This window comes from Cololabis saira, chromosome 23 (assembly GCF_033807715.1).
Source record: "Cololabis saira isolate AMF1-May2022 chromosome 23, fColSai1.1, whole genome shotgun sequence".
Taxonomy (NCBI): domain Eukaryota; kingdom Metazoa; phylum Chordata; class Actinopteri; order Beloniformes; family Belonidae; genus Cololabis; species Cololabis saira.
This window is the reverse complement of record NC_084609.1, coordinates 17,397,951-17,425,146: the sequence shown is the minus strand read 5'-3', so window position 1 is coordinate 17,425,146 and position 27,196 is coordinate 17,397,951. Positions and strand designations below refer to the sequence as shown.

Sequence of the window (27,196 nt, the reverse complement as noted above, 5' to 3'; positions counted from 1 at the left end):
TTTCAATAATTCGAGTCGATCGAATTTTCCTGACCCACCTTTGTGATGTTATATCTTGATATAGCTATTGACTTCCTCACCACACGTGAATAACCCGCACGTACTTGGGGAAGAAGAACTGTACATTAATGTTCAACTCCATTTACAGTGATGTGTCCATATAAGAATGGGTAATGAGGCAAGTAAATACCCAGTCTCATTAACTTATGAGTTGCAAATGTTTGGCAAAGCTTGACCTTTCCCCTTTACAAACTTAATCTATATTGAAGCTCAAAACCGGTTATGCCACTTTGGTGAGTTATGCACAAATGAAACAAAAGGGCAAACTTAATTGAGAAGTTTTATTTTTTAAATCGATCACAATATCCTGGACAATTTACCTGAAAGGCACTTGTTAGCAGAACATTAAAATAAAGGTAAAATATTTATTTGTACCATTTACTTAAGACTACTCTTCACCAAACCTGATGGTAAAAACAAGACTTCCATAATCCCCCCCACCCCAGGTTTTCACATCTCATATCCCACCTGTCTTTACTAAATTTCTGTTTTAGATCATACAGGTGTATTTCAAGTTTTAGACTTCAGGAGGATGAAAACTAAGCTAAAAATCTGTTAACGATCCCAATATAGAACAATGCATAAGTTACTTAAAGCTAAAAAGAAAAAGGGGTTTCTGTAGGTTCAAGTGTGTTGCTTGAAGCAGCAGCCATCCATCCAGACTTCTCCTCTCCTTTGCGGTTTGTAGACCTGAGAACACTTACCTGCAGAGCTGTGGAAAGACTAGTGGAGAGAAACATCCTATCTTGACCAACACCCTGCACATCTACCCATGGCTGAGATCATTTGTTTAGTGAGTGACCAAAGTTTCTATATACTGCATGACAGAAAGGACCAACATTTTTCTAGCACATTTTGTTTAAAATACTCCACCTATCTGCTCTTTACTCAGGTGAAATACATTTTACAAGTCGTTACATTAATCTTTAACAGGTACAGTTAATGGTAAAAAATGTTTTAACATTCATAAATACAAAACGGTCTTTGAAAAGCATTTTGAATGGGACGCAGCTACAGTCTAACCATGTTCATCAAGACCACCACCCTCCAAGTGGACATTTGCTGAAACACTTTTCCAACACTGCATCTCAACATTTAAAAGTTCCAATTTTATTCAGCGATATTGGAAACTTGAATAAAACCAGGCATATGTATTCAAGCACACAAGTGGATGATATTCTTAAATTCTAATATCGTCGTAAACTATAACCACATGAAAGTTGTCGACATTTTCCAGACTCATTTCCTCGAACGTGGAAAAGTTGACAAATAAGCGACATTCACATGATGGGTAGAAGGATTGCACCGTATGGTATTTGACGACAGTTGTGGTACATTTCAGCATTTGCAACAAATTACAAGCTAATCTTTTGTTTTTGTGGATAGAACTTTAAATATAAGGTTATAGTCCCAAAAAAATAAAAGTTTCAAGCGCAAAGCATCAGAAATAGGTAACTGGCAAAAAGTTGTTAGAATTTTGAATAAAAGGATTTCAGGAACACTGCTCATGGAATCAACATTTTGGACAATTTGCCACAAGTACATTTCAGTTTGAGGTCCCATGTTATGCTTTTCCTGACTTTCAAAAGGCTAAAATACTTTTAAATGGCCATATAACCCATATTCAGGCCATTGGTCATTTTAAAAGCCATAAGACTGATGAATGCAAGCATTGAAATAGTTAGTTTACTTTAAATAGAAAAATGCTCCAATTGTCTACACCTTTGTGCCACATGACGGGCAGTGATGTGTCTGACTTGTTTAGGAAAGTAACCAATAAAAGCAGAGTAAGGGTGGAGCAGGGGGAGGCCACACAGGGTGCCTGGAGCACATAAATTACAGGATTTAGGCTCCCTCTGCAGTGGTGTTTAGATTAGAAAGTAGAAAGCAGAATTGCATAATATGGGACGGTTATAATCATCACCAGAGGTGATGCAATTCGAATTAAATGCCACTGGGTGAATGGCAGCATAATGTTTTTGGTTTACGGTGTGAGCCAAAACAGTCATAGTAATTTAACTTTAAGGTTTACGCTCCCAACTACACATCAGAGCACATAAAAAAAAAAGATCTATCAATTTGGCTTACCTTGTGAAATTTCTATCCATTTGATGAAAACAAAAACAACAAAAACAAACAGCCACTTGCTTGTTGAGCTAAAAAGTATCTAAAAAGTAGACAAATTCAGTGTGAAAAACATTTTCCAGTCCAAAATACACATTTAATATAAATGAACTATGTAGAGGAATTCGCCAAATGCAGTATACCTTAGTAAACAGTTTATTACACCATCTAGTTTTTAATCAAAAAGCAGAAACATTTACAAACATACTAAACATGAAAAGAATAAATGGCATTGAGTGAGAGTAGGAGAAAACATCAACATGTACCCTATAAAAGCTTCTCTAAACTGAACGTACACAGTACAGCAAGTCAAAGAAAAAATGAAAATAAAAGGGGAAATGGTAGAATGTAATATTGTAGTCTATCTGGAAATAGCATGACCAGTTTTATTTTTTTTTATTTTTGATATTTTTTTTCAAAAAAAGAACCACATATACTCTGTCAAATAAAACAAAATAAAAGATGTCAGGAAAGTTTTTTTTGTCTTTTTTCTTTCCTCCGATCACCTTTAGTTACCATAAGTATAGATGTTTGAATAACAAAGCCTTACACAATTCAGGGTCCTCCATCCACTGCTCTTAGTCAGGCAGACAACAGATAGAGAGAGGGATGGGTGGAGAAGAGAGAAAAGAAATGGAGGGGGTGGAGGAAGAGATGGTGGCTGAAGTCCTGTTCGGTCATGCGGGGTGAGCGGGGGATGGTGCACTCAAAATGTTCCTCCTTTTCCTTCCTTCCATCCTTGATCCTCGTTAGCTGAAATGTGTCAAAACGAAGGGTGCAGTTTGGTTTCGAGCTATCCCAAGAGTGAACACTCCCCCCACTCACCATTAAAGCTCTAGACTAGACAAAGTGTACACCAAGGCTGGGTTCAGTTCACCATCATTTTGAGTTAGGAGACTTTAGTCTGCAGATTTTATTTGGCGTCCGATGACGTTCACCATGAAAATATATTAAAATGGGGGAATTCCCATTTAGGAAATTGAGGTCAAATGTGCTCAACTGATTGTGTACTGCCCCCAACCCCAGCACAGACACACAAACATGTCATGCAAAGTTCAACAAGAAATATCCAAGAAGCTAAGATTAAATTTAACATTAAATTACACAATATTTATTCAAGTCTGCCTTTAAAAGTTCATATGTGCATATGAAGTAAATTCATATAGACGATTTCATATTACATAAGACAGTGACAAACAGAAATATCTTTTTTTTTATATATATATAAATGTACATCTTAAGACTAGGGACAATAACTCGTGGCACCAATCAATCCAATATAGAACATATCTAGCAAAACTATAGTATGCCAGGTTAACCTATTTTTGATCTCAAAATCTCTTGTGACGTGTACAAAAACCATAAATTTTACTGGAGAAAAGGGTAAAGCAGCTATGGCACAGACATCACACGCTTTACCCTCATTAACATTAACAGTGTGAAAGCATCACAGATGTCACACAAACCAATGTTACAATGTACGTTCAAAGATTCTCAGGCTTGCTGAGATCCATCTAGACAGTCAGCACTGATTTATAAATCTGCTGGCAATCTTTTTTTTTTTTTTACTCCCAAGGCATCTAGTGAAGTTATTATTTGTTCTTTTTACAAAAGTTTGCTTTGTCCCAAATTCACAGCAAAACTGGCCAAAGGATTTAAAAGATTGATATTCTTTTCATTATAACTTACAGGTCGAGGAAAATGGGACACATAGCTAAACATTTAATAACTCGACCTCAATGAGTGCCATAAATACAATGGTAGATATAGTTCCAATAACCACTTAATTTTCTTTTGAAAAGGGGTCCAAAGACATATTGAAAGAGCAACATCTAAAACTCCTTCATAAAAAGGGAAAAGGTTATTTACCCTTTCACTTACTGTCCAACAAACATGATACAATTCAAGTGAATATTTTGAGCTTACACCTAAAAAAGTCAAAATCCAGCATGCAAGAAACAGTGAACTGGAGAGACTAGGTCTTCATTTTGGTAGCAGCCATGTGAAAACGGACCATCAATATGGCCTATTGACCAAATGAAATACCTAAACAACGTATTACACCCCTGAAAAAGGTTCCACTTCTAACATTAATTGACAAAAATTTCAATTTAAAACAATTTCAAAATGTCTTATTTTTAATGTATCTATTAAGCCTTCAGGAGATAAAAAGTTTGGCTTTATGGTGCAAAGTTGCAAAATAGAGATGGCGCCATTACAAAAGGTCAAGATTTTACATGGCTCGAAGGTTCAAATTCATACCAACTCTTGAAAAGTTTTTGGCACAGAAAAAGTTCACATGTTTACAAGGTCAAAGGCTGCTGACACAGCGTAGCTCACATTAACCGTATTTTACACAATACTGTAACTCCATGGGCCTTTTCCCATACTATTAATTCAAAGAATTATAGCTGTGTAGGACCTGAATCTTTGTCAATGATCAAAGTGCATGTAAATTACATTAATAAATGCTGTGCCACATTCAAAAATTAGTTTCAATATAACAATATAGAGACATCAGTGGTGTAGCAGTGTCAGTTGATACACATAAAAGGAAACGGTCAAACAGGGTCAAGCAGTCCCCGGGGCACTAGAACTTCCAGCTTTTACCAGATACAGAGCACAAAATACAAACAAAAAACAAAACAAATAGCCTGGTATGATAAACTATTTGTACCACATTACTGTTTCTTCCATGTGCTCAGAAAGAGCCAATACTGTCCACATACACTGCTCAGAAATAGAAGACACTTTTTGGAAAATTCCAATTGTATTTTATTATTTTTTTTTTTCAAACATCTTATTGGTTGATTATTGTCCTGTAAAAAACGAATTATGTTCTAATCTGTTTAAATTAGACTGATAATCAACACTTACTTTCTTCTTTTTCTACACATTAACCCAAGTCACTTTTCGAATCATTTTCTTAGAGATAAATAATTGTCGCCTCCCTGTGAGGGGAAACGGTTTGACGTGTAAATAACTTTTTTCTTTTTTTTTTTTTAAAGCACTAGACTACAAACATTTCCCCCCCATTTTCTTAGACAGAAACGATTTTGCCTCTTTGTAAGTGAAACTGTTTGACCCTGGTTTGACATGAGCAAATAACTTCTTTATTTGATTTTTTATTTATTTTTTTAATTGAAGGGGCATTGAATTTGTTATCTCCTGCTCCTGCAAACAGCTAGGAGACACTGCATGGTAACAATTTCAGCTCATTACAAACACTGAATTCCCCTATAGCAATATGAACATAAAACAGTTTAAAGCATACCTGTACACAACACATGGCCACACTACGACAGAAAGTACTGAAATATGATTGGCACTCAATTCTCAGTTTTCCAGATTAACAATCTCTGACATATTGAATGTGGAGCTATGGAAAATGGACATATTTGGACAGGACATTTCCAGCCCAGTTCCACCTGATAATTGTATTGATACAGCTTGAACCAATTTTTATGAAAATGCATTTTGGTGCTTTCTCTTTACCAAAGGTCATCAGGCTTTGTGCCTACTGGGAATCTCGTGTTTAATAACCATAACAGGCAAGTTCAGACTAAACCGTTTCAGTGTTGATGGATTGTTTTACAACGGTGTTGTTATTGGTAGTTTAAGTTATAGTGGATTCACTTTATACAACTGATTGGCAACATGACAAAAAACAGATGAAAAAAAGAGAAGAACTGGTTTAAAATCTTGTGATGTGACCCTGGTACATTTGATAAATAACTTAAAATAAATGTATTTATCAGTCACTTCTATAAAATCCCCCTGATGCTGGGGGTAAAAGCAAGAGAAATGTGAAGGAAAAAAGTAAAAAACAAACAAAAAACAAAGTTTTTTTTTTTTATAAACAAATTTTCCTTAATTGCGAGGCCCCCAGTAGACACAGAGTCTCAATGTGCAGAAAAAATGTGTAGCTAAGACAATTATTTGGAACAGAGATCAGATCAGCTCAGCCAACACAGCCAAAAAACAACACAATTCTACACTATTCATGTGACATGGCATATCACCGATATGATTACGAAGTTACATTAGTTTGGGAATTGCCTGCTTTAAGAATCTAGCAAATCCACAAGATGCACCACCCCAGTTAATATTTCCCAGTATAGTACAAAGACACTAATGAGAATGTGAAAATATACATTGTGTTCCCAATATGGGAACAATTACTCCTGCTCTTAAGGGAAAATTTGTGAATTTTGACTCAGGTTAATAAAGTTGATGTTGAAATTAGAAATATTACTTGGGGTTTGGCAAAACACAGAGATGCTGATGGTTCCAGTTAACCTACTGCTTTATGAAGACTTGTTTATACACATCACCACAGACAACATCTGAGTTCTTTGGGAGTATAAACATTATCAAAAGCAAACACTATTTTAACTGCAACTCACAAAATGTACACGAGTTGGCACGTTCAACATGCAAATAACGGAAGACAGCATCTTCCCACAAGGATTACAGAATGATTTGCAAATCCCTGACACTGAAAATTCCAGACAAAAACCAGCAAGTCTCAGAAAATTATCCTCAAAATATTTCAAACAAATCGGAAACGCAACACACCAACAATGTGCTATGAATATTACTGATGTACAAGTTGGTGACAAATAGTATTTAACATGAAACACACACGCAGAGACAGAATTCATTTCATGTTTTGGCAATTAGGGATGAATAATCTTGACATATACTGCAGCCTAAATGTCAAAATATTTATTTAAATTACAAAACTAAAACATTCATTTCCTTGATCTTTAAATCATTTTGGCAAATTTCACATTCCAAGTTTACATTATTCACTGTTCCCATGACAGACTCAAATGATGGTGCAATTTATTCTGAACCGAACATTTATAAATCTGATTATGAAAACACCACATATCACTCAAGAGACCACTAATTTAGCCTCAAGGAAAAATCCACAATTGTTCTCTCGTGAAAAAATGTGTGTGACAGTAAAGGCACCAAATTTTAGGCATCATCCTAATTTACAGTGGATATAAAAAGCCTAAAGTTGTCAATCTTCAAAAACTTGCAGGTTTTTAAAATATCTCCATAGAAATAACAACATGAATGTCAATTTTAAGACTTAACTGTTGCAAATATTCAATCAAGAGAGGGATATAAAAGTACCATGAAACACTGTCATCAGACAAGTTAAGAAAATATGACATTGCCAAGAATAGGATGCCTCTTATATCAGGGAGGTTTACTAAGAGGCCAAAGGCAACACTGAAGGAGGAACAGGAATTTCTACCATCTCCTGTATTCAGCAAAGACAGACCATTTCTTACAGAAAAATCTACATGAACTACCAAAATATTTAATATGGAACAAAACTTTGTCTTTAAAAAAAAAAAAACAACCTCAAAATGAAGAGGAATTTCACACGTTCTTCAATCTGACAATGACCAACGCACAGATCAAATACACAAGACATGGCTTCAGAAAATTTAAGTCTGGACCTCAATCCAATCAAAAATGTATGCAATGATGTTAAAAAAGTGAAAGAACTTCAAAAAAGGGATAAAATTGCGAAGAGGGTTCAAATTTATAACATACAGCTATGGTAGGTTCTCTTATTTAAAGTATTTCCAATTAAATTTAAATTTTTTACACAATACATAAATGCTGTCTTATCTGCACCTACTTTGTGAGCTACTATGTAACTGTGGCTTGATTACATTTCTCTGTTGTAAGTCACATGGACAAAAGCATCTGCTAAATGCAATACAATTTATTTTCCCCTGGATTTCTGTTTGTTGGAATATGGCTAAAAATACAACAACTCATGTTTACTTCTCTTTATATTTTAAAAACCATCCGTTTCATAAGGGTGTATATACTTTTTATATCCACTGTAAATGTCAGTAATACCACATCAAAATTACAGAAGCATTGACATTATTTTTCACTTAACCTCAAAGTTTTACAGTGAGGTGCAATTGTTCAGAAGTAAGCTTTACTACATTACAAAAACATGCAATTTCACATGTAAAACGTCAAGCAGCATGACTCACAAGCAAATATATTGCAGTCACATTCATTAATTTTGAATTAAATAAATGCACGATATTAATGTTGGATAAGGACCCTCGCTTACCTATGCTATAATAATATTATATATTCACTAAGTTAAAATACTAATGTTTGCAACATTACTACAGACAATCCAAGATGCACAATCAGGCCATGTCAAATGCTGAATCTGAACAAAAGGTAAGTGATTTGGCAACAATTTAACATCCTGCTAAGCAGTGACAATGCTATGAGATCAAGGGCACCGAAAATCAGGAGTCACAGTGTGCTATAAATTTACATCTAATGAAATGGCAATCCCGCCCCCCCATCAATCTTGTTTTTCGGCTGAGAAAAAAAGATCAATATTTGACCCACTGACCAAAACCCCAAATTTTTATTTACTGACATACATAAGATCACCCCAACAGCCAAATTATAAATTAGATTAAAATTTCACCGCAACAGAAAAGTTGCCAAAAAAAAAGAAAACACAAAGGGCTGCAAATATACCTGACATGCTAATTAATTACTATACACAGGTTAAGAAAATATATGGTAGAGTACAAAAAGTGACAAGTAAACTTTGTAATTTACCTGCTACTGAAGGGCACTGACAAAAAAGTACCAACAATACCTAGTTATTTTTCAATAACCATTTTATATTTCCTGAATTTCATTAAACTACACAGCAAGTACAAAACCTAAAAGTATGACCAGTACATTGTGTATGAGGTACATTTTCTGAGACATTATACTCCACAACATCTTTAGTGGCCCATCATGTGACATGAAGGATAGCCAACTTACCTCTCACCTACCTGAAGTCACAGGTCTGAGTTTTGAAAGGCTTTTTTCTGGTTGCCTCCACTTTTATTCATCCAATGATTTCTTATTTTAATTATACTACCAACTAGATGGAAAAAATAGACAATGGCTACAATCATGGAGTTGTAAACTTGCCCAAAGGCAGAGCTGATGAAGCAATCAGAAAGGCCGATCAAAACTCAGTGATGTTTTCGTCTTCTGCCATGTTCTCTGCAAGTCAAACGCAAATGTAACATGAAGACAAAACAAACTAAGACAAAAAACACTTCACTCACCTCTCTCAAGTTAGCGGTGGCGATACTCCCTCTCCCTCTCTCTTTCCCGATCTCGGTCCCGGTCCCTCTCGCGATGGCGATCACGCTCCCGGCTGCGCTCTCTGTAATAATCTTCGTGCCTGTCACGGCTGCGGGACTTGTGTCGCCTGCTCTTTTCCCGAGAGCGGCTGTGGTCACGTTCCCTGGAACGTTCTCGCCTGGTGGAAAAATAAAAACCGTGATTAAGCTTGGTTTCAACATTTTAAGAAGTCTTTCAGGGCTAATTCTGATTTCACATTTCTGTTTTATCTGGCTACAAAGAAGTAAAAACAATGAAAAAAAGACACAAAATCATGATGATGGTGATTAAACTACAGGGCAACAGATGAGATAAGGAAAAACAGTTGAAGAAACCATCTCTAGCAGGCCCTGTACCCATTTTGGAATGTCTTTCCTCAAAACAAATGAAGAGACTCAGACTATTTGAAATGTTTTACCTTACATAGTTGACAAATACTGTATCTCCACTGTGTATATTAAAATATGATTTTGTGTCGAGATAGGGCCTTATGGGTTTGAGTCTCAAAACAACTACATTTAAGAATTTAGGCTCCTACTTTTGACATGTTTGGCCAATTTTGACTCTGATTTTCCCTAATCTTAAAAGAAGATGTTCACATGCTGTGCTTCTCATTGCTACCAGAAGTGGATGATTAACTTTACTGTCTTTTGAGTCAGTAACAGCTCCACCACCCTTACCTTGATGCGGAGCCGTAGCTCTTTGACTCAATGCCATGGAGACAGTCCTGCAGAGAACTGATGAGGACCTTACAGCGGTCGTCTGCTGAGACTTTGGACTGCTTAATCAGACTGATAGCTGTCACCAAAGTCTCTATTGCACTGCCATAATCAGCTAAAAATAGAACGAGATTGCATTAAATTACAGATTTTTCAGACCTTAATTTTTGCTCAATTTGTATGATTTGTGGAAATTAAATACCTGCACTGGCATCAGATACAGCTCTAGATATAGCGCTTGAAGAGATGGCTCTGTTTCTGTTCATGATCTCCTCAAACTCTGCCTCACTCAGAGGAGCCCGTGATGAGTCCATCTCTCTATAGAGTCAAACAAAAAAATTTGCTCATCTTTGCAATCAAAACACATTTAGCAGTACACCTGATTATTTTTAGTTATCAAAAGTATCGACATCTTCAACTCTGGAACGATTGTCTCACAAGCATGCTACCTAATTATATAATCTAATTCTTTGGGAAACACTGCTTACTCTATTACTAAAAGGAGATGATACAACATGCTCTTCTGTTGAACTATCTCTAGGTATTCTTACCGGCCTCCAGGGCCGTAGTCTCCTCTCTCATATGGTGGCGGGCGTCCGTACGGATCGTTGGGTCCCGGGGGGCCTCGGCTGTCGTTTGGGGGCATACTGTTGTTGCCAGGTGGAGGGAAAAAGGCAGGGTTCACATGAGGAGCTGGTGGTGGGCCACCTGGTGGGGGCCCCGGCATGTGTGGAGGTGGAGCCAAAGCCATTGGGGGCCCAATAGGGCCTGGAGGACGAGGAGGGAAGGGCCCCGGAGGAGGGGGGCCCTGCTGAGGCGGTGGGGGACCCGGTGGAGGGCCGTAGCCTGGAGGAGGCGGGCCCGGCGGAAGAGGCCCAATCGGTGGCTGGCCAAACTGCCCGGGGAAAAGAACAGGAGGTGGAGGTCTGTCGCCGCGATTTGGAGGACCTGACAGAGGAGGGGGGAGGCCCTGGCCAGGAGGAGGTGGCCCTGGAGGGCCGGGAGGGCCCGGTGGACCAGGAGGAGGCCGTGGAAGTCCCTGGATACCTCCTAAGAAAACAATTAGAAGGAGCAAAACAAAACCACAAGAACCAAGTTAAAATCATGTGAACTTGAGATTCTATATAGCCAAAAAGCTTTTATCAAACTTTTAAGATGAAGAAATAGGCATGATGCTAAAAATCCTTGAATCCTTTCCTACAAGAAAACATATCTGGTTTTATTGTTTCTGGGGTTTCCTTAATTCCTCATGTAATTTTACACAGGTATGGTGAGGTACTGACTGTGGAACCCAAAGCAGGAACAAAGACAGACTGATGAAAGCAAGCCAATGCTACAAAGAAGTAAAAACAGTGGAAAAAAAGACAAAATGATGATGATGATTAAACCACAGGGTAACAGATGAGATAAGGAAAAACAGTTGAAGAAACCATTTCTAGCAGGGTATCTACAGGCCCTGTACTTATTTTGAAATGTTTTTCCTCAAAACAAGTGAAAAGAGACTCTTTTTTACTATATAGTTGACAAATACTGTTTCTCCACTATGTATAGTAAGATATGATTTTGTGTCAAGATAGAGCCTAATGGGTTTGAGTCTCATACAACTACATTTAAGAATTTAGGCTCCTACATTTGACACGTTTATTCAATTTTGACTCAGATTTTCACAAATCTCAAAGGAATATCTTTACATGCTGTGCTTCTCATTGCTATCAGAAGTGGATGATTAACTGTTTTTTGAGTCAGTAAACCTCAGTCACACAACTACTCCTTCCAGAAACTCCAGAGGCTTAAGATGAAAAGATTATCGATCAAGTTAATCGAGGTGTTTCACCTCTGCTATGCCAGCTCCCGTTCCTGCCCCCCGGCGGGAAGGGACTGAAATTCATATCCATCAGAGGGCCATCTTGGTGCCTAACCAGATCTGGTCCCATCCCCGGTCCTGATGTGGAAGAAAGCAAATTAATCATAACTCTGAAACATCTAGCTCCTAACTGAAGACCTAAGGTAGCCCAGCGGGGCAGGGCGCCAGCCACTTAGAGACTGATCAAACCTGGTATTGTTATCCATCTTGGGTGATCTGATCACAAGTGGACAGCTCTATATACACTTGTTCACACCAGACTTTAAAACATACCCCTCACTAAAGAAAAATGCATTCTACTTCAATCAGCAGCCAGATGAGCAACAGACAAGTCACCAGCAAGCCGGTCAATTTTCTCTAGAAACCACAAACTGAAGCCTCTGACACATTTGCAATTTTCATTCTGAAGCTATCTAAAGAAAACTGACATCCGCTTACCACAAACAGCAACATTTGTGCCATTAATGAATCCATTAGTTGTGTGCATCATGTAATGAGCAAATAACACAACCCTCTATCTGGCATGTTTTGTCCCACAATGTTACATTAAAACACTAATTTGGAGGGGAATAATTATACACATCTCATCTATTATTGGGACATGGCTGTAGTCATGGAACTGCTCTTTAAGGAAAATACTTTTTCCTGGAACTAGAATTTTTAGAGAGTTTCCAGTAGAAACTCTGTTGTGCATGGATTCATGTCAGGTCAACAGCCGACCATTTCAGCCGGTCCATGAGACCTTTGAACTTGACCATAAATCTGATCTAGTGCCCTAAACTATCAGCAAATTTGGACTGAGCCATTGGGTGTGAATTCATCCTCATTTTTAGCACTACCCACTTGTGATTGGATCACCTAGGATTCATATTAGCATCAGGTCTGAACAACCTTTTAAGCAAAAGAAAAGATGTGAAAAAAGTGAAATGGAGGGCAATAAATTCAATTGAGGAAAAGAGAAAAGCTGATCTCCTTTCCCTCCTAATGCTTATGTTAAGGCAGCCAATCAAAGATAAGCACAGGGGTTTAAGGTTGGCGGCTTGCCACATTAATCTTTGAGCAAACTACTTGACAGGAAATTGAGTTGGATAAAGTCCGCAATCCAAGACAGCAGCAAGTGAAGAGCCATTTGTTCAACTAGAAGTGAAGTGGGACGAGACAAAGAACAAATGAAGTGCAAAGGAGAGCATGCAAACATAACAACCTACCAGGACAAGTTCAAATACCGGCTTGGATACTCAAGCGATAACAGACTAGTGCTGGGTCCATGCAAGTGAGAGAAGCAGCAGTTTCTGGACAGTGCTTAATGAGCAGCACTGCCAGACAGAAATTAGCAATTTACATTTAAGATTTAAAAGCAGCAATTTCCATTTAAAGATGTCAAAGCACTGTGATGGCCATTCCAACAATTTCCATTCCCACGGCCATATTACCATTTTAAATATGAAAAAAAAGAAGAGGTTTTCACACCATAAAGCGTTCAGAGGGTGAGTATTTCTATAGATGTTATTGCAACACATCTATTTGTAACATTAAAAAGTTTATATTTACAAACATTTTCCATCAAGAAGTAATGCAGTTCTATAGAAAGCTCATGAGGACATTCAACAAAAGCCTAATTTCTTGATTTTGTATGGTTTTAATCGGGTAAAATGTATTTAAATAGAAATTTCAGAAGTTTTGTCAGTGGTTAACTTATTCTTAAATGGGGGATTTAACTCTTGTGATTTTAGAGCTTTCAATAATCAACAGAAAACTGGGACGTAATCCGTACTCAACTCCTAACCAGCAAAACACTTTTAGCCAAACTAACCAGGGAAGTGTGGTGGTGGGCCGCCGGGGCCCACGGGACCGGGGAACCGGTCTCCTCCAGGGCCGGGTGCACCTGGGAATCTGCCTCTGCCGCGGCTCCCCATGGGGAAACCCCCACGGGGGCCCATACCAGGGGGACCAGCTTTACCTTCACCTGACATTTGACCTGTCTGCGCACCTGTGAAAACAGGTACGCATGCGTTAAATCCAATACTCATACATATAGAGATCTATACACATAATAGTTTTACTAGTGTGTGCAGTTGATGGAAAAACATATAAATTCACATAGATAATTTTATCTGTTGATGAATATGCTTATTTTCGGCAGATTAGGTCTATGGTTAAATAAACTCTCAAAGTAATGATAATATGTCATTTACCCCCCTTACTTTTACGTGACTGCATCTCAAATTGGCTGAGGGACTGTTTATTACATGGTGTAACGATAGGATTTTGACCATGAAGCTCTCTCTTTGACAACAGTTCCATCAGCTTTCTTGATGACGCCTCAGAGCCAACACATACAAGAGCAAACCTGGAGAAATAAAGCAAAAGAGCAGTCAAAAAATAAATAACTTGCAACTGAGTCTTTGGTGCTACCAATTTGGAAAACCCTGCATAAGACAGACTACAGACTTGAATTGAAATTTTTCCAAAGAATAATAAATATATGCAAATCACTTTGGCAAAATGTAAATACATTTTCCTGAAAGATTAATTCAGATTAATTCATGCATAAACCATAACCTAACTGTGGTAGTTTTTCCAAACACAAAATCCTGACAAACAGTGATCAACATTGACAAGAGTATTTATAAACTTTGCATTTGTACAGAATGACGGATAACCAATTCACAAGTAACTAGTCATTAAGTTTTTTCCTTTACTCTGGTATTTCTGCAAATGAATATTTAAAAAAACAACCAACTCCTCTTTAGTAAAATAGCAAAAATATGTTTATAAGCTTCATCTGTAATCTACCATTGTGTATTTTCTTGCACAGCAGCAACTCTATTACACCATAATACCATCATGACCTAAATCATTATCCGACTAATAAACCCTGAAATAAGTTGGCATTACTTCACATATTTACATAACTTCTTATGGTACAAGGTCTTTGTTTATATTTTGACAGTGTAAGCAATATGACGGGTTCTCAAGAAATATGAAGTAGTCCACATAAACACTACACGTGTGCTTGAATGGAAGTTGCCAGGAAATCCTTTCATTCCTTTTGTAATCCCACTAACGTCAGATCTATGGTAAATTCCATCTTCATTCATTTATTTTGCTTCCAGAAATACAACAGAATCACAAAGAAAAACCAGTACTGGCCATATTTGTAGTGGCGGGGACCTAATGCCCCTTTATTATGCAATTACAAGAATTAAACATCGCCTGACCGGACTCAATCATGTGACATACAGATAAAAATGACCTCACCCTTTTGACTGGCCATTGGCCCTGTTTTCAAAGAACTTGATTTCTAGAACATCTGTAATGCCTATTGATCGAATGGCTTCTGTCAGGTCTTCATCTGTTGTCCACTGTAAAAAAAGACAAGACGGCATCTGTATATCAGAACCAACTTTCTGAATTTGGTTAAAATTTACAAGTTTCCCATTAATATTTGACTCTTTAGGATGAAACACAAATAAGTATATGTATTTTTTTAAAGACGGACACCTACCCATCTAAGGTTGCCTATGTATAAGGCAATCCTTTTGCCTGTATAGGTGTATACCACATTGGGTGGGGCACTCTTCCCTGACTCGGAGCCGCCTGGTGCAGGGAGAGCATCCAGGTAGTCGCGGTCTTCTGGAGCATCTCCATTATTGGCCGATGGGGATATTACATCATCATACAAGTCGATCTGCTCGTGAACTGTGTACTCCGCTTCCTGTTGTAAAAAGACAGTATTCACAAAGTCAGACAAAACAAACTGAGCAGATAAAAAAAAAAGCACAACATCTTAGTACCCAAATGTACAACTAAATGTTGTTTAGTGTCATCAAAGACTATCAGTATGTTTACAAGCTTGTATGTTTACAAGCACAGTTTAGTAAAGTTACTGCTATAGCAAAACCAGGACATTAAATTGTGCACCTTTCTTTGTCCCAGTATACATGCACACAGAGAGAACTGATTTACCAACCCAGGTATGTCACAGAATTCCATCACCACTTTCAGCTTGTTAGCTTTCAGCCCATTACACTACACCCCAAAACAACACACAATTTTTGGTTTAACTGGTGACAAATATTGAATTAAAAGTGAATGTTCATATATCCACTAGGAGCACCAGTGGTCCTCACTGAAAATTTTAGGAGCACCAGCACAAAATTTAGGAGCATCTATATCGACACAACATATTCATAATTTTGTCATTTCACCAATGAATGAGATTTGTCCGTCAAGACTCCTCTCCCTGGCCCTGCCCCTTCTCAACCTTTCCCCGACCCTGAACCTAACCCTGGGCTTGCTGATTGGGCCGGAGCTTCGGGAGCTGCGTGCTGGCCTGCGGTCCCCACCCCCGGTCATCCCGTTGCTGCTTCCACCTGCCTGCTGTGCTGTTGACGTCCCCGACCCCCAGTCTGGCACTCGGCAGGAGGGTCCCCCCTTATGAGCCTGGTCCTGCTCAAGGTTTCTTCCCTCCTGAAGGGGAGTTTTTCCTTGCCACTGTTTGGCTTAAGGTTTTTCTCCCACTAGGGGAGTTTTTACCTGCCATTGTTTTTGTAATAATTGCTCGGGGGTTTATGTTTATGTTCATATTCTGGGTCTCTGGAAAGCGTTGTCTGGAGACAACTTTTGTTGTATTAGACGCTATATAAATAAAATAGAATTGAATTGAATGAACTGCGCACATGCTGTGTCGTTGCAGTAAGTGGGATTTATTTGAACTCCGTTTATTTATTTTTTTTAAAGGATTTTTTTGGGCTCTAGTGGCCCTTTATTGAAGATGCAGACTGGAAAGGGGTAGAGAGAGAGAACGGGGAAGACACGCAGCAAAGGTGCGCGGGCTGGATTCGAACCCGCAACCGCTGCAGGAAGAGGACTGTAGCCTCAGTATATGGCCCGCTGCTTAACCCACTGCGCCACCGAGCGGCCCAAACACCCTTTATTTTAACAGTTCAATCAGGCCCCTGAATTTTGTGAATGGCAACTCCTCCTTGGCGCTATGTACGAAAGCGTATTGCATTCAGTTGAGAGAAAAAAAATCTGCCCTGTTTTTCTGAATTAACGAGATAATTATCTCAGAATTCCGAGAAAAGTTTTAATTAAAAAAAAAACTGCTGTTTTTCTGAATTAACGAGTTAATTATCTCAGAATTCTGAGAAAAGTTTTAATGAAAAAAATAAAGTTTAATCCAGTTTTATTTTGCTTTTGGTTTGAAACATTGGGAGATACTCTTGTCTTTCAGTTATATAGATGATATTGTTATTAGTTTGTCGACTTTGCGCAGGCACCTCAGGACTTTGCGGTTGTTCACACGGAAAGCCCATTCTGATCTGCTGGATCTCGTTAATTGAGATAAACAGAGCAGTTTTTTTTTTTCATTAAAACTTTTCTCGGAATTCTGAGATAATTGACTCGTTAATTCAGAAAAACAGAGCAGATTTTTTTTTCTCAAGTAAATGCAATACGCTTCCGTAGATATGAAAGGCTGTATTGAATTTCATTGTCATTTCAGCCTCTTCTGCAGACCTATTTTTACTTGCCTGCCTCTTAAATGATGTGGGCAGCGGCGCTTTTGCTCCATCACTGCACCTGTCCCTGCATAATTTATGCCTGATGCTGTTGTTGTGCTTAACCAGCGTTTCATGTTTGAAGTCTGTGGTGAAGTCTGCGAATTTAGTTTTCCCGGCAAATTTCGGGCCGCACTGAGAGCAGTACATGCAGGACATCACTTTCTTTTCTTTACAATATCTCAACCACAAACCACAAATTCAGTCTGCCATTCTTGTCTGAAATGATAAGATTTTGGCATTTTTGGTGCTGGGACATTACCTGCTGACTCGTCCTCTGAACTATCGTTGTCGGAAGTTTGGGAAAATGGCACAGGACTGACAGGAACTTCTGGATTATTTTTTCTTGTGAAAAACAAATCTATAGCCTGTCTATATCTGTCAGCACAGCAGATTAAAATGCCTCCCATGTGCTTAAAAAGTATAATAGTGATATAAAGTGGCTTAATATTCATAAATGCAATACGTTTAATTTTTGAAAAAGTGACTTTAAAAGGAGCCGTCTGTAAGAAATGGGTACTGGAGTCACTTTCAAAATATTGTTGAGCGGCGTGTACCCTCCCCCTCCTCCCCCCGACCAGAGGTTGCCAGGTAGGCTGCAGAATGCAGCAGGAACGTAGGCTGCCATGGCTGCCATAATTAGAGCCGAGCTGGCAACCCGGATGCCGAAACAATACTGACTTGGTGATTGGGAGATAGGTGGAGGGTGGAGCTTCAGGCCAAAACAAAAAATGACAACATAAACATCAGTTGAGGGCTGCAACTCCTCTTTTTAAACTGGAATATCCTGGCTTGAGTGCTGTTGTCAGTGACATAAGTATTTGAAATGAACATGATTTTTAAATGTGTGTTGACATATCGGGGTCATTTTATGATTCGTTTTATTATTGCTCTTACATACAGCTCCTTTAAGCACCACAATACTGATATTGGCTCCAGTAGGTTAAGGCTTCAGTCAGACTTCCTGTGTACATGCAATCCTTAACAGGTTATATTTTGTATCACAGTTTATGGATGCGTCTTGCAGATGGCCCACCGAATTGAGATACAGAGCAATGTACATTTATATATATTGAAGGTTTCATGTAGCTGAACTGAATAATTCACGGAAACAAGTTAACATCTCCTTCCTAAGACCGAGCTGTTACTTTGAAAAACCTACTTAAAGCTAGGGTCTACGATCTTGAGTTTTTTTTTTTTTTTTTTAAAGACACCTACTCCCCACACAAACTCCTGTGCTCTGCTTCACATGAAGCTCCCGCCTCCGACACACCCGCTCTGGTACGGGAGCCAGCAGGACCAAAAACAAGCGGCACCTTTGCCGAAGCACCGCTTCGGAAAATACTCTCGCTCAATATGTCCTTCGTGTTGCCGTACTTTGGGAGGCGGGGAGTAGGGTGAGGACTGTCCAATCACTGACATTCAAGCAGATTGACCAATAGGCGCCGTTCGAGCCGAATGGCGCCTATTGGTTGACTTCTTTGCAGGATTACAGCAGATAGAAGAAATATTTTCTTTTGGTTCTTTTTGCTAATCATATTTCATAGGTAACACTATTGGGCCATAACAACCGTATAAATGATTTTGATAAAAATGTACAGTATGTAAAATCGTAGACCCTAACTTTAAGTCAAAATACTACTAAGTGGCTCCGCTCAAAGGGGGAAATAAATATTTATTCTTAAATTAATATAAAATGGTCCCTAGTTTGTGATTATAATCTCAAGAAAGGCTTCAAACTATCACAAAAACTTAGTTTCAACACTTATTAGCTGCTGGTCTACAAAGCACTGAATGGTATTGGACCAAAATACATGGTTGATCTGTTAGTTCCTATGAAGCTCCCAGACCCCTGAGGTTCATCTGGATCTGGTTTTTGTGGTTCCCAAGAACCAGAACCAAGCAAGGTGAGGCAGCGTTCAGTTATTCTGCTCCTCACCGGTGGAACAAACTTCCTGTAAATACTTACCTGCTGTACTCTACTGCCCTTACTTTTTAACAACTTGTGCTTTTTATTATTTTACCCCTTTTATTATCATTTTATTTGTTATTTACTGTTTAATTGTGTCTTGCCGCTTTTAATGTTGATATAAAGCACTTTGAATTACCTTGTGTTGAATTGTGCTATACACATAAACTTGTCTTGCTTATTAGAGTTTCCCTCTTCAGAAAACAGTGAAAATAACAAATATACAGTCACTGGTTTGGTAAATGAAAGCTCTTGTACACAAAAGGTCGTAATGCCTGCAACTTCGCTTACTACTAAAGGTTGATTTATGGTTCTGCGTTACACCAACGCAGAGACTACGGCGAAAGGTGCGCGTCACCGCGTACCCTACGGCGTAGGCTCTGCGTCGATTTTCAGGCTTTAGGTACAGGGTTATTGATCAGTGCATGTTTTTTTAACGTATTGGAAGAGAAAACAAGTGTCTCTAAGTGATCCACAGTAAACAAATGCATGTGAAGCAAGGTTAATATATGATTTATCGCCCATACAGAAGCTGCAATAGAAGGGGCGTGTGTGCACGACAACATGACCCGCCAACACGCACAGATGCGACATCTACCTTGTTAAATGCGACCCTCTCTATAATGCATTTCTGATTCATACATCATACAGTTTAAAGTTGCATCAGTTTAATACATGATCATTTAAGCCCGGCTTAGATCTAAATACCGCCTTGCTGGACGGCATTCCTCAATAACCAGCTCTTATGCTGCGTTCCATTTACCTCGGAAGTCGGAACTGGGAATGTCGTCACAGCCGAGTTATCAGCGTTCCAGTTAAAAAGTAGGAAAACAAGATTGTAGTTCGCATATATATACCACATGAAAAATGTAAATTACACTATAGCCGCATATATATGCCGAGCAATACTTGTATACGACTGATTTAGTGTGACCAAAACTAGAATGAAGTGCTACGAGTTTTTACAGAGCTCTCTTCTACCGTTTACAACCGGGGCAGCCATCTTGGAATGTGAACTCGGGGGTGGTGAAGACTCTCCCACTTTCCCAGTGGGAAATCCCACTTCGAAGGGCGTTCCAGTTGAAAAATCCAAATGGGAACTGGGAAATCCCCACTTCCGAGGACAAATGGAACGCGGCATTAAGCCTGAATTATGGTTCCGCGTTAAATCGACGCAGAGCCTACGCCGTAGGCTACGGCGTAGACGCGCACCCTACGCCGTAGGCTCTGAGCAGCGCTGGTCGTTTGTTTGGTTCAGGAGCCTCGAGGCCCGAGCGGATCCAGCACGACGCCCGCAGTCCCGTGTGCTTCGGGAAATACATGCACACGCACAAAACATGCCCAGATTGTGTATATCTAAGACCTTAGGAGCATTTACGTGTTTCAAACCCGTGAATGGAGCGAGTGTGGAGGACTGAGCCGCAGCTCAGCAGCAGCTCAGCTTGCAGCATGGCGAGGGAGGCCCGGGCGATTAAACACGCTCATTAGAGCACCCGAGCGCGCCCATTTCCCATGACAAAACCAACGAGAAAATTATTAAAAGCAAAACACAGCACCCACGAGCAAATTGCTTTTCGCGGTAGATGGATTACCTGGTTGAATTCCTCCTCGACGTCGGCGTAGATGTCGATATGATCCACACCGTCCGCCATTTTCCACTGAATCCTGCCTCCGTCTGCAGGAGTCGACGCTGCAGCAACAATGAGGCGCGCTGCGGACACACGCCCCCTGCTGGCGGCCGCGAGTCACTACACCACCCCTGGTGTTTACTGAAGCGTAAATACCTGCTGTACTCGAGTCTACTGCACAGGGGTGCAGATCCGATGTCAGGATTGGGGGGGGGGCACCAGAGGTGGAAACAGGGGCGTCAATTGGGTATGGCAAGGCCTTTGCTTCAAGGGTTAAATGTAAATGTTTGTTTTTTTAAATACATTTATGGAATAACTACAAATGCAAATAAGAACAACATGATTGATTTTACTAGTTATTATACACTGCAAAAACTCAAAATCTTAACAAGAATATTTTTCTTATTTCTAGTTAAAATGTCTCATTCTTAGTCTAATTGTTTTTAAAAATCTCATTACATTTAAGACAAGACTCAAAAAAAAACATTTTCACCTGTTTCAAGTAGATTTTCACTTAAAATAAGTAGAAAAATCTGCCAATGGAACAAGATTGTTTTGCTTGTAATGAGAAGATAAATCTTGTCCCACTGGCAGATTTTTCTACTTATTTCAAGTGAAAGTTTACTTGAAACAGGTGAGAATGGTCACATAACAAGTTATTTTTCTGGTAATGACTCTTGTTTTAAGTGTAATGAGATTTTTTGACTAAAAATGAGACATTTTAACTAGAAATAAGACAAATATTCCTGGTAAGATTTTGAGTTTTTGCAGTGAGCGAGACTGCATTTGAAAAAGTTCCAATTTTCTTGACCACACAGATCAGCTCCATAGACTTCTGTGATGAGTATTTGCTGGACGTGTTGATTGATACTCTAGTTAAGTTCTGTGACTCGTAACCTTGCCATACCTTAGCTTCGACTGAATTGACGCCACTGGGTGGAAAAAGTACAAAGATATTGTACTTAAGTAAAAGTACAAATTTTCTGCTTGAAAATTACTTAAGTAAAAGTAAAAAGTACCCATTAAGAACATTACTTAAGTAAAAGTATAAAAGTACCTCAACTTAAATATAATAAAGTACCAAAAGTACATGGTGTAAAATGTACTTAAGTACAAAAGTACAAAGTACAAAGTAGAAAGTAAAAAATTCAAAGTACAAAATTATTTTCAAAAGGATTGCAAAGAAATGAAGAATCCAAGAATTTGCTTACAACTCTAAATAATGGTGATATTATTCTGACCCCTTTAGCGTTTGTTTCCATTACCCCATTTTAATTTCTCCCTTTGCTCATCACTGCTGCTGTACCCCATTGGCCCCGCTGACAGATCCACCCCCAGCCTGTAGTATGCAGTGACAACATTAAGCAACCCCAGCTGATAAAGGATGAGACTTTTGAACTTTTAAATGCCAAAACCACCTTAGAAGGGGTGGAATCAAAGAATGGTGCGCATGGGTACGCGTCGGCTGCCGCTAAAGGCTGATTTATGGTTCCGCGTTACACCAACGCAGGGCCCGTACCCTACGGCGAGGCTCCGTACGATTTTTTCCTTGAAAATGTAACGAAGTAAAAGTAAAAGTACAGAAAAATGAAAGTATCAATAAAAGTACAAATTCTCAAAAATATTACAATCTTACAATAACGAAGTACTTGTACTTCGTTACTTTACACCACTGGGAGACACAAACGTGATTTTAATTTTTTATTTTTTGCCAATATGCAACTCATACCATGCCATAAATTGGTAAAGGCTCGCCAAAAAATACTGCACAGGGAATCATTTATTGTGCTTACCTTTCTTGTTTATTTGTCCTAAACAGCCAACAGTATGTGTCACTGCTTAACTGTTATATTCGTAAATCATAATTTTAAGGGTTTTGGGCATGTAGTGTCTACTCATCTCAAATTCTTCTCACCATCTTCCTTTTATCCTATGGGACTACTTTATGCATGATCAATTGATATATGGATGAAATATGGAGCCCTAAAAAAGTTGTTTAAACTAACTGATCATGTTTTAACACAGTTATGGTGGTAAACAGTTCTAAAAAAAAGGACCCATTGCTAAGAGTACAATAAACTCAGCACAAGTTGACCCAACATCAAATTTATTTACATAAATGTCCATTTCGTTTTCATCTGTCATTTTCCAGGACTCCCTGGAAGAAGAGATCCTTAATAGGCTAACTCTTCTTGTCTGTATACATCTTCTTATATGTATCTAGACAACTCATGGATAATACATCTGAAAATACATTTGTTAAATTTTGAATAATTTAGGGTATTTTTATTGGGGGGGACAATTCATGTTTTTCTGAAATTGGGGGGGCATGTCCCCCCCATCCCCCCCGTCCCCCCCGGGATCTGCACCCATGCTACTGCACTTACTTTTTAACAACTTGTGCTTTTTATTATTTTACCTCTTTTCTTATCATTTTATTTGTTATTTACTGTTTGTGTCTTGCCGCTTTTAATGTTGATATAAAGCACTTTGAATTACCTTGTGTTGAATTGTGCTATACAAATAAACTTGCCTTGCCTTGTTCTAAACATAGAATCTCAAACTATAAAGAAAGACAAAAAATATAATATATGACGTCGTTGTATATATTTTTAACTAAAAGTATACTTTGTAGGATTTTGGTTAAAATTATTGTGATCCCTGTGTAAAATTGCAGAGATAGACCCAAACCAGTTACTTTATAGTATGAATAAATTGATAATCAATCAATCAATCAATCACTGTGCAATAATAATAATAATAATAATAATAATAATAACAATGCACCTTTCAATAACCATGTCTACCTCATACTGCTGCACCTTTTTTACCAAAAAAAAAGAAAAAGGTTGGACTGTTTTAAACTGTGGTTTGTCCATGTCCAAGTGTGACCAGACTTGGTGAACAAAATGATGACAAGTCACATTTCTTTTCAACAAAATGTTTTATTTCGTTTCAGTGAACCTGTAACCATGTGACCACACCCTCGGATCAGGAGCAATTACACCAAATTAACCACACCTGTGAGTGCTTGGCTGCCCAGTATATAGGCCCTTGCACCCACACACTCTCCCTCTTTCTTCCTCCGGATAGCTTATACCTGTTTGTATTTTGACATACTCTGCTTGTTCCTCACGGTTTGGCTGTCGTTTGTTGGGCTGCCTGTCTGGGCACCCCATTGACGTGCCGTGAGGCTTTCTGTTGATTATCATTACACAACTCGAGGATTAATTCAAGGTTTGCTGAAAAGAACCTTTCTTTATATTGTTGTGGCACAATATTATTGTCTGCCCTTGTGAACTGGGCTGATCCCTTTTATTAATTGTGTGTGTGTGTGTGTGTGTGTGTGTGTGTGTGTGTGTGTGTGTGTGTGTGTGTGTGTGTGTGTGTGTGTGTGTGTGTGTGTGTGTGTGTGTGTGTGTGTGTGTGTGTGTGTGTGTGTGTGATTTAATTTTGGAAACTGAGTTACAGGGAAGTCACAATGCCACCTGGCCAGGGTCCGATTCCTCCCAGTCCGAGTGCTTCGGCTGGCAGGTGATCCGCGGGTGGACCCTATGCAGAAGCAGCTGGAGGAAATGCGTAAGACCATTGATTACATGGCTGCACAGCAAGGGCCTGTCCCAATACTCCCCCTAGCCCTCGTTTTCATCCCTACCCCTAAATTTTGCGCGTTCCCGTGAGGGTAGTGGTGTCCCAATTCCTCTTTCCAGCAAGGCTGTGTCGGCACTGCAGTGTCAGAGGATGTTGGGCTTTTTTTCTGCAGCAGCTCAGGTTGTGCCACTGGGCTTGTTGGACACACACCCGTTCCAAATATGGTTTGGTCGCCAGGGGCTCCTCTTGCCCAGGGACCAGTCAAAACTCCTCACCTTGTCACACGGAGCCCTCAAAGTCCTCATGTGGTGGAGGTGGTCACGGGCTGTCTGAGAGGGCATTCCCCTGGGCCAAGGAGGCTGCAGGGTGACCATTACAACCGATGCCTCCCAATCAGGCTGGGGTGCAGTCTGGGAGGGCAGGACTGTCCGCGGCTGTTGGGGTCCAGCACAGCAGGGATGGCATGTAAACCTCCTCGAGATGGAAGCAGTTTACCTGGCACTGAGATACTTCCTGCCAACTGTACAGGGGAGGCAGGTCATGATACGGACAGACAACACGGCTGTGGCGTCCTACATTTACCGCCAGGGCAGGTTGAAATCCCCATCTCTTTACACCTTGCAGGTTGCACGGGCCCCCTCCACTCAGCGGCAGTACAGCAGCAAGTGGAAGGTGTTTAGGGACTGGTGCCGTGCTAAGCGGGAGGATCCCTTTACTTGCAAAATCTCTGTAATTCTGTCCTTCCTCCAACACCTTGTTGCCCTTGGTCGGGTGGAGTCGACCATCAGGGGCTACTTTGCAGCAATCTCTGTGCTTCATGAGAAGTGTGATGGCATGTCTCCTGGCTGTGCAATTTCTGAGAGGGCTGAGACGGAGTCTCCCATCTCGAAAGCAGCTACTACCCGCCTGGGACCTTCAGGTGGTTCTCAAGGCGCTTTGTTCGCCCCCCTTCGAGCCATTGTCTGGTCTTGACCTTCGTCTCCTCTCTTTAAAGACGGCCTTTCTTTTGGCCATTGTGTCTGCCAGACGGGTTAGTGAGTCGAGTGCTTTTTCTGTGGACCCGGCATGTCTAAGGTTTGGGGAGGAAGACAGTATGGTGTGCCTCCTGCCAAACCCAGCCTTTCAGCCGAAGGTCTTTCCCAGAAGTTTTGTTTCCAGGCCCCTGGTACTGAAGTCTTTCTACCCTCCGCCTCATCTCTCGGCGGGAGCAGAGGAGCTGCACAACTTGTGCCCTGTAAGGGCCCTCAGGTTTTATGTGGACCGCACATCTGATTCCCTGTTTGTGTCTTATGTCGAGGCCACACTGGGCAGGCCTGTGTCGAAGCAATGCCCCGCCCATTGGATAGTGGACTTGATTGCCCTGGCTTATGTGCAGGCTGGGGTGGACCCCCCCCCCCCCTCAGGACTTGGTGCCCATTCGACAAGGGCGATGGCCACCTCATGGGCGCTCAGGGGTTCCATTGGAGGAGGTGTGTGTGAGGCAGCTGGATGGGCATCCTCCCTGACCTTTACCAAATTTTATAGGCTGAATCTGGCTTCATCTGCTGTGGCGTTTTCAGTTCTGGGGGTGGCTACTTGATTTTGAGCTTTAATTCCCCATTTTATACTTCAGCAGTTTTTTCTCATGCTCCAGAATGTTTTCTGTTACCATTTTGGAATGTTCTGCTTATTGTACTATACTGAACACACTTTCTTTTCACACCATGGTGTGCAAATGAAATTCAACAGTATTGCAACTGAACTTGGTATGTTTTGTTGCGGGACTTGTGGACTGCCTGACCCTTTGGTCTTTGAGTGGTTCCACCTCCCTCTCCTTGTGACTGATCTGGTATACTGCGGTCACATGGTTACAGGTTCACTGAAATGAAATAAAACGTATGTTTACGTATGTAAACACGGTTTTATGAAAAGTGAACCTGTAACCCATCACTGTCACTCGGTGGTGAACGGTGGCCCCGCCATCCTTCCCAGTCGGTAGAAAGAGGGAAAGTGTGTGGGTGCATGGGCCTATATACTGGCCAGCCAAGCACCCACAGGTGTGGTTAATTTGGTACAATTGCTCCTGATCTGAGGGTGTGGTCACATGGTTACAGGTTCACTTTCATTCATAAAACCGTGTTTATATACGTAAACATACGTTTTATATGGTGGCCAGTAAACTGTTTCTAGATGCATTCTGAATTTTTATTTATTTGTTTTTTTTACAAGACAAAAATCTTAGCCTATATGGTTATATTGTTAGACTATTGTTTTTAAATTTAAAATATTGCATTCAACTTGATAAATATACCTAAATATTAGGTATTGGTAAATATAACTATATTTTAACATTTAAAATATACACATCCTTTGTTTAGAATACACATTTAGATGTTCATCATCAGTCGCGTATTCTTTTTATATAAGTTTTCTTCTCATCTCTGGCATCAACTCATTTATCTACATTTTAATATCAGACTGAACACCAACTCATTTGATGTCCA

At 39.7% G+C, this 27,196-nt stretch overlaps 1 protein-coding gene across 7 annotated transcripts; it reads right to left on the bottom strand.

Moving 5' to 3' along the window:
• Nucleotides 1-1,817: 1,817 nt before the first annotated feature.
• Nucleotides 1,818-21,191, bottom strand: cpsf6 (cleavage and polyadenylation specific factor 6). Of its 7 annotated transcripts, none has more exons than XM_061714834.1 (11): nucleotides 21,087-21,191; nucleotides 15,470-15,679; nucleotides 15,223-15,326; nucleotides 14,157-14,311; nucleotides 13,775-13,951; nucleotides 11,932-12,039; nucleotides 10,649-11,147; nucleotides 10,300-10,415; nucleotides 10,059-10,212; nucleotides 9,321-9,517; nucleotides 1,818-2,937 (listed from the first exon to the last, which is right to left on the bottom strand). In XM_061714834.1, the coding sequence occupies exons 1-10, from the start codon at nucleotides 21,144-21,146 to the stop codon at nucleotides 9,331-9,333; spliced, it is 1,770 nt and encodes a 589-aa protein (XP_061570818.1). In that variant the 5' UTR covers nucleotides 21,147-21,191; the 3' UTR covers nucleotides 1,818-2,937; nucleotides 9,321-9,330. The 7 variants fall into 7 exon arrangements, with proteins under 7 accessions (XP_061570818.1, XP_061570820.1, XP_061570819.1 ...); XM_061714836.1 differs by having other exon boundaries at nucleotides 13,775-13,939; XM_061714835.1 differs by having other exon boundaries at nucleotides 14,166-14,311.
• Between the last annotated feature and the right edge of the window lie 6,005 nt (nucleotides 21,192-27,196).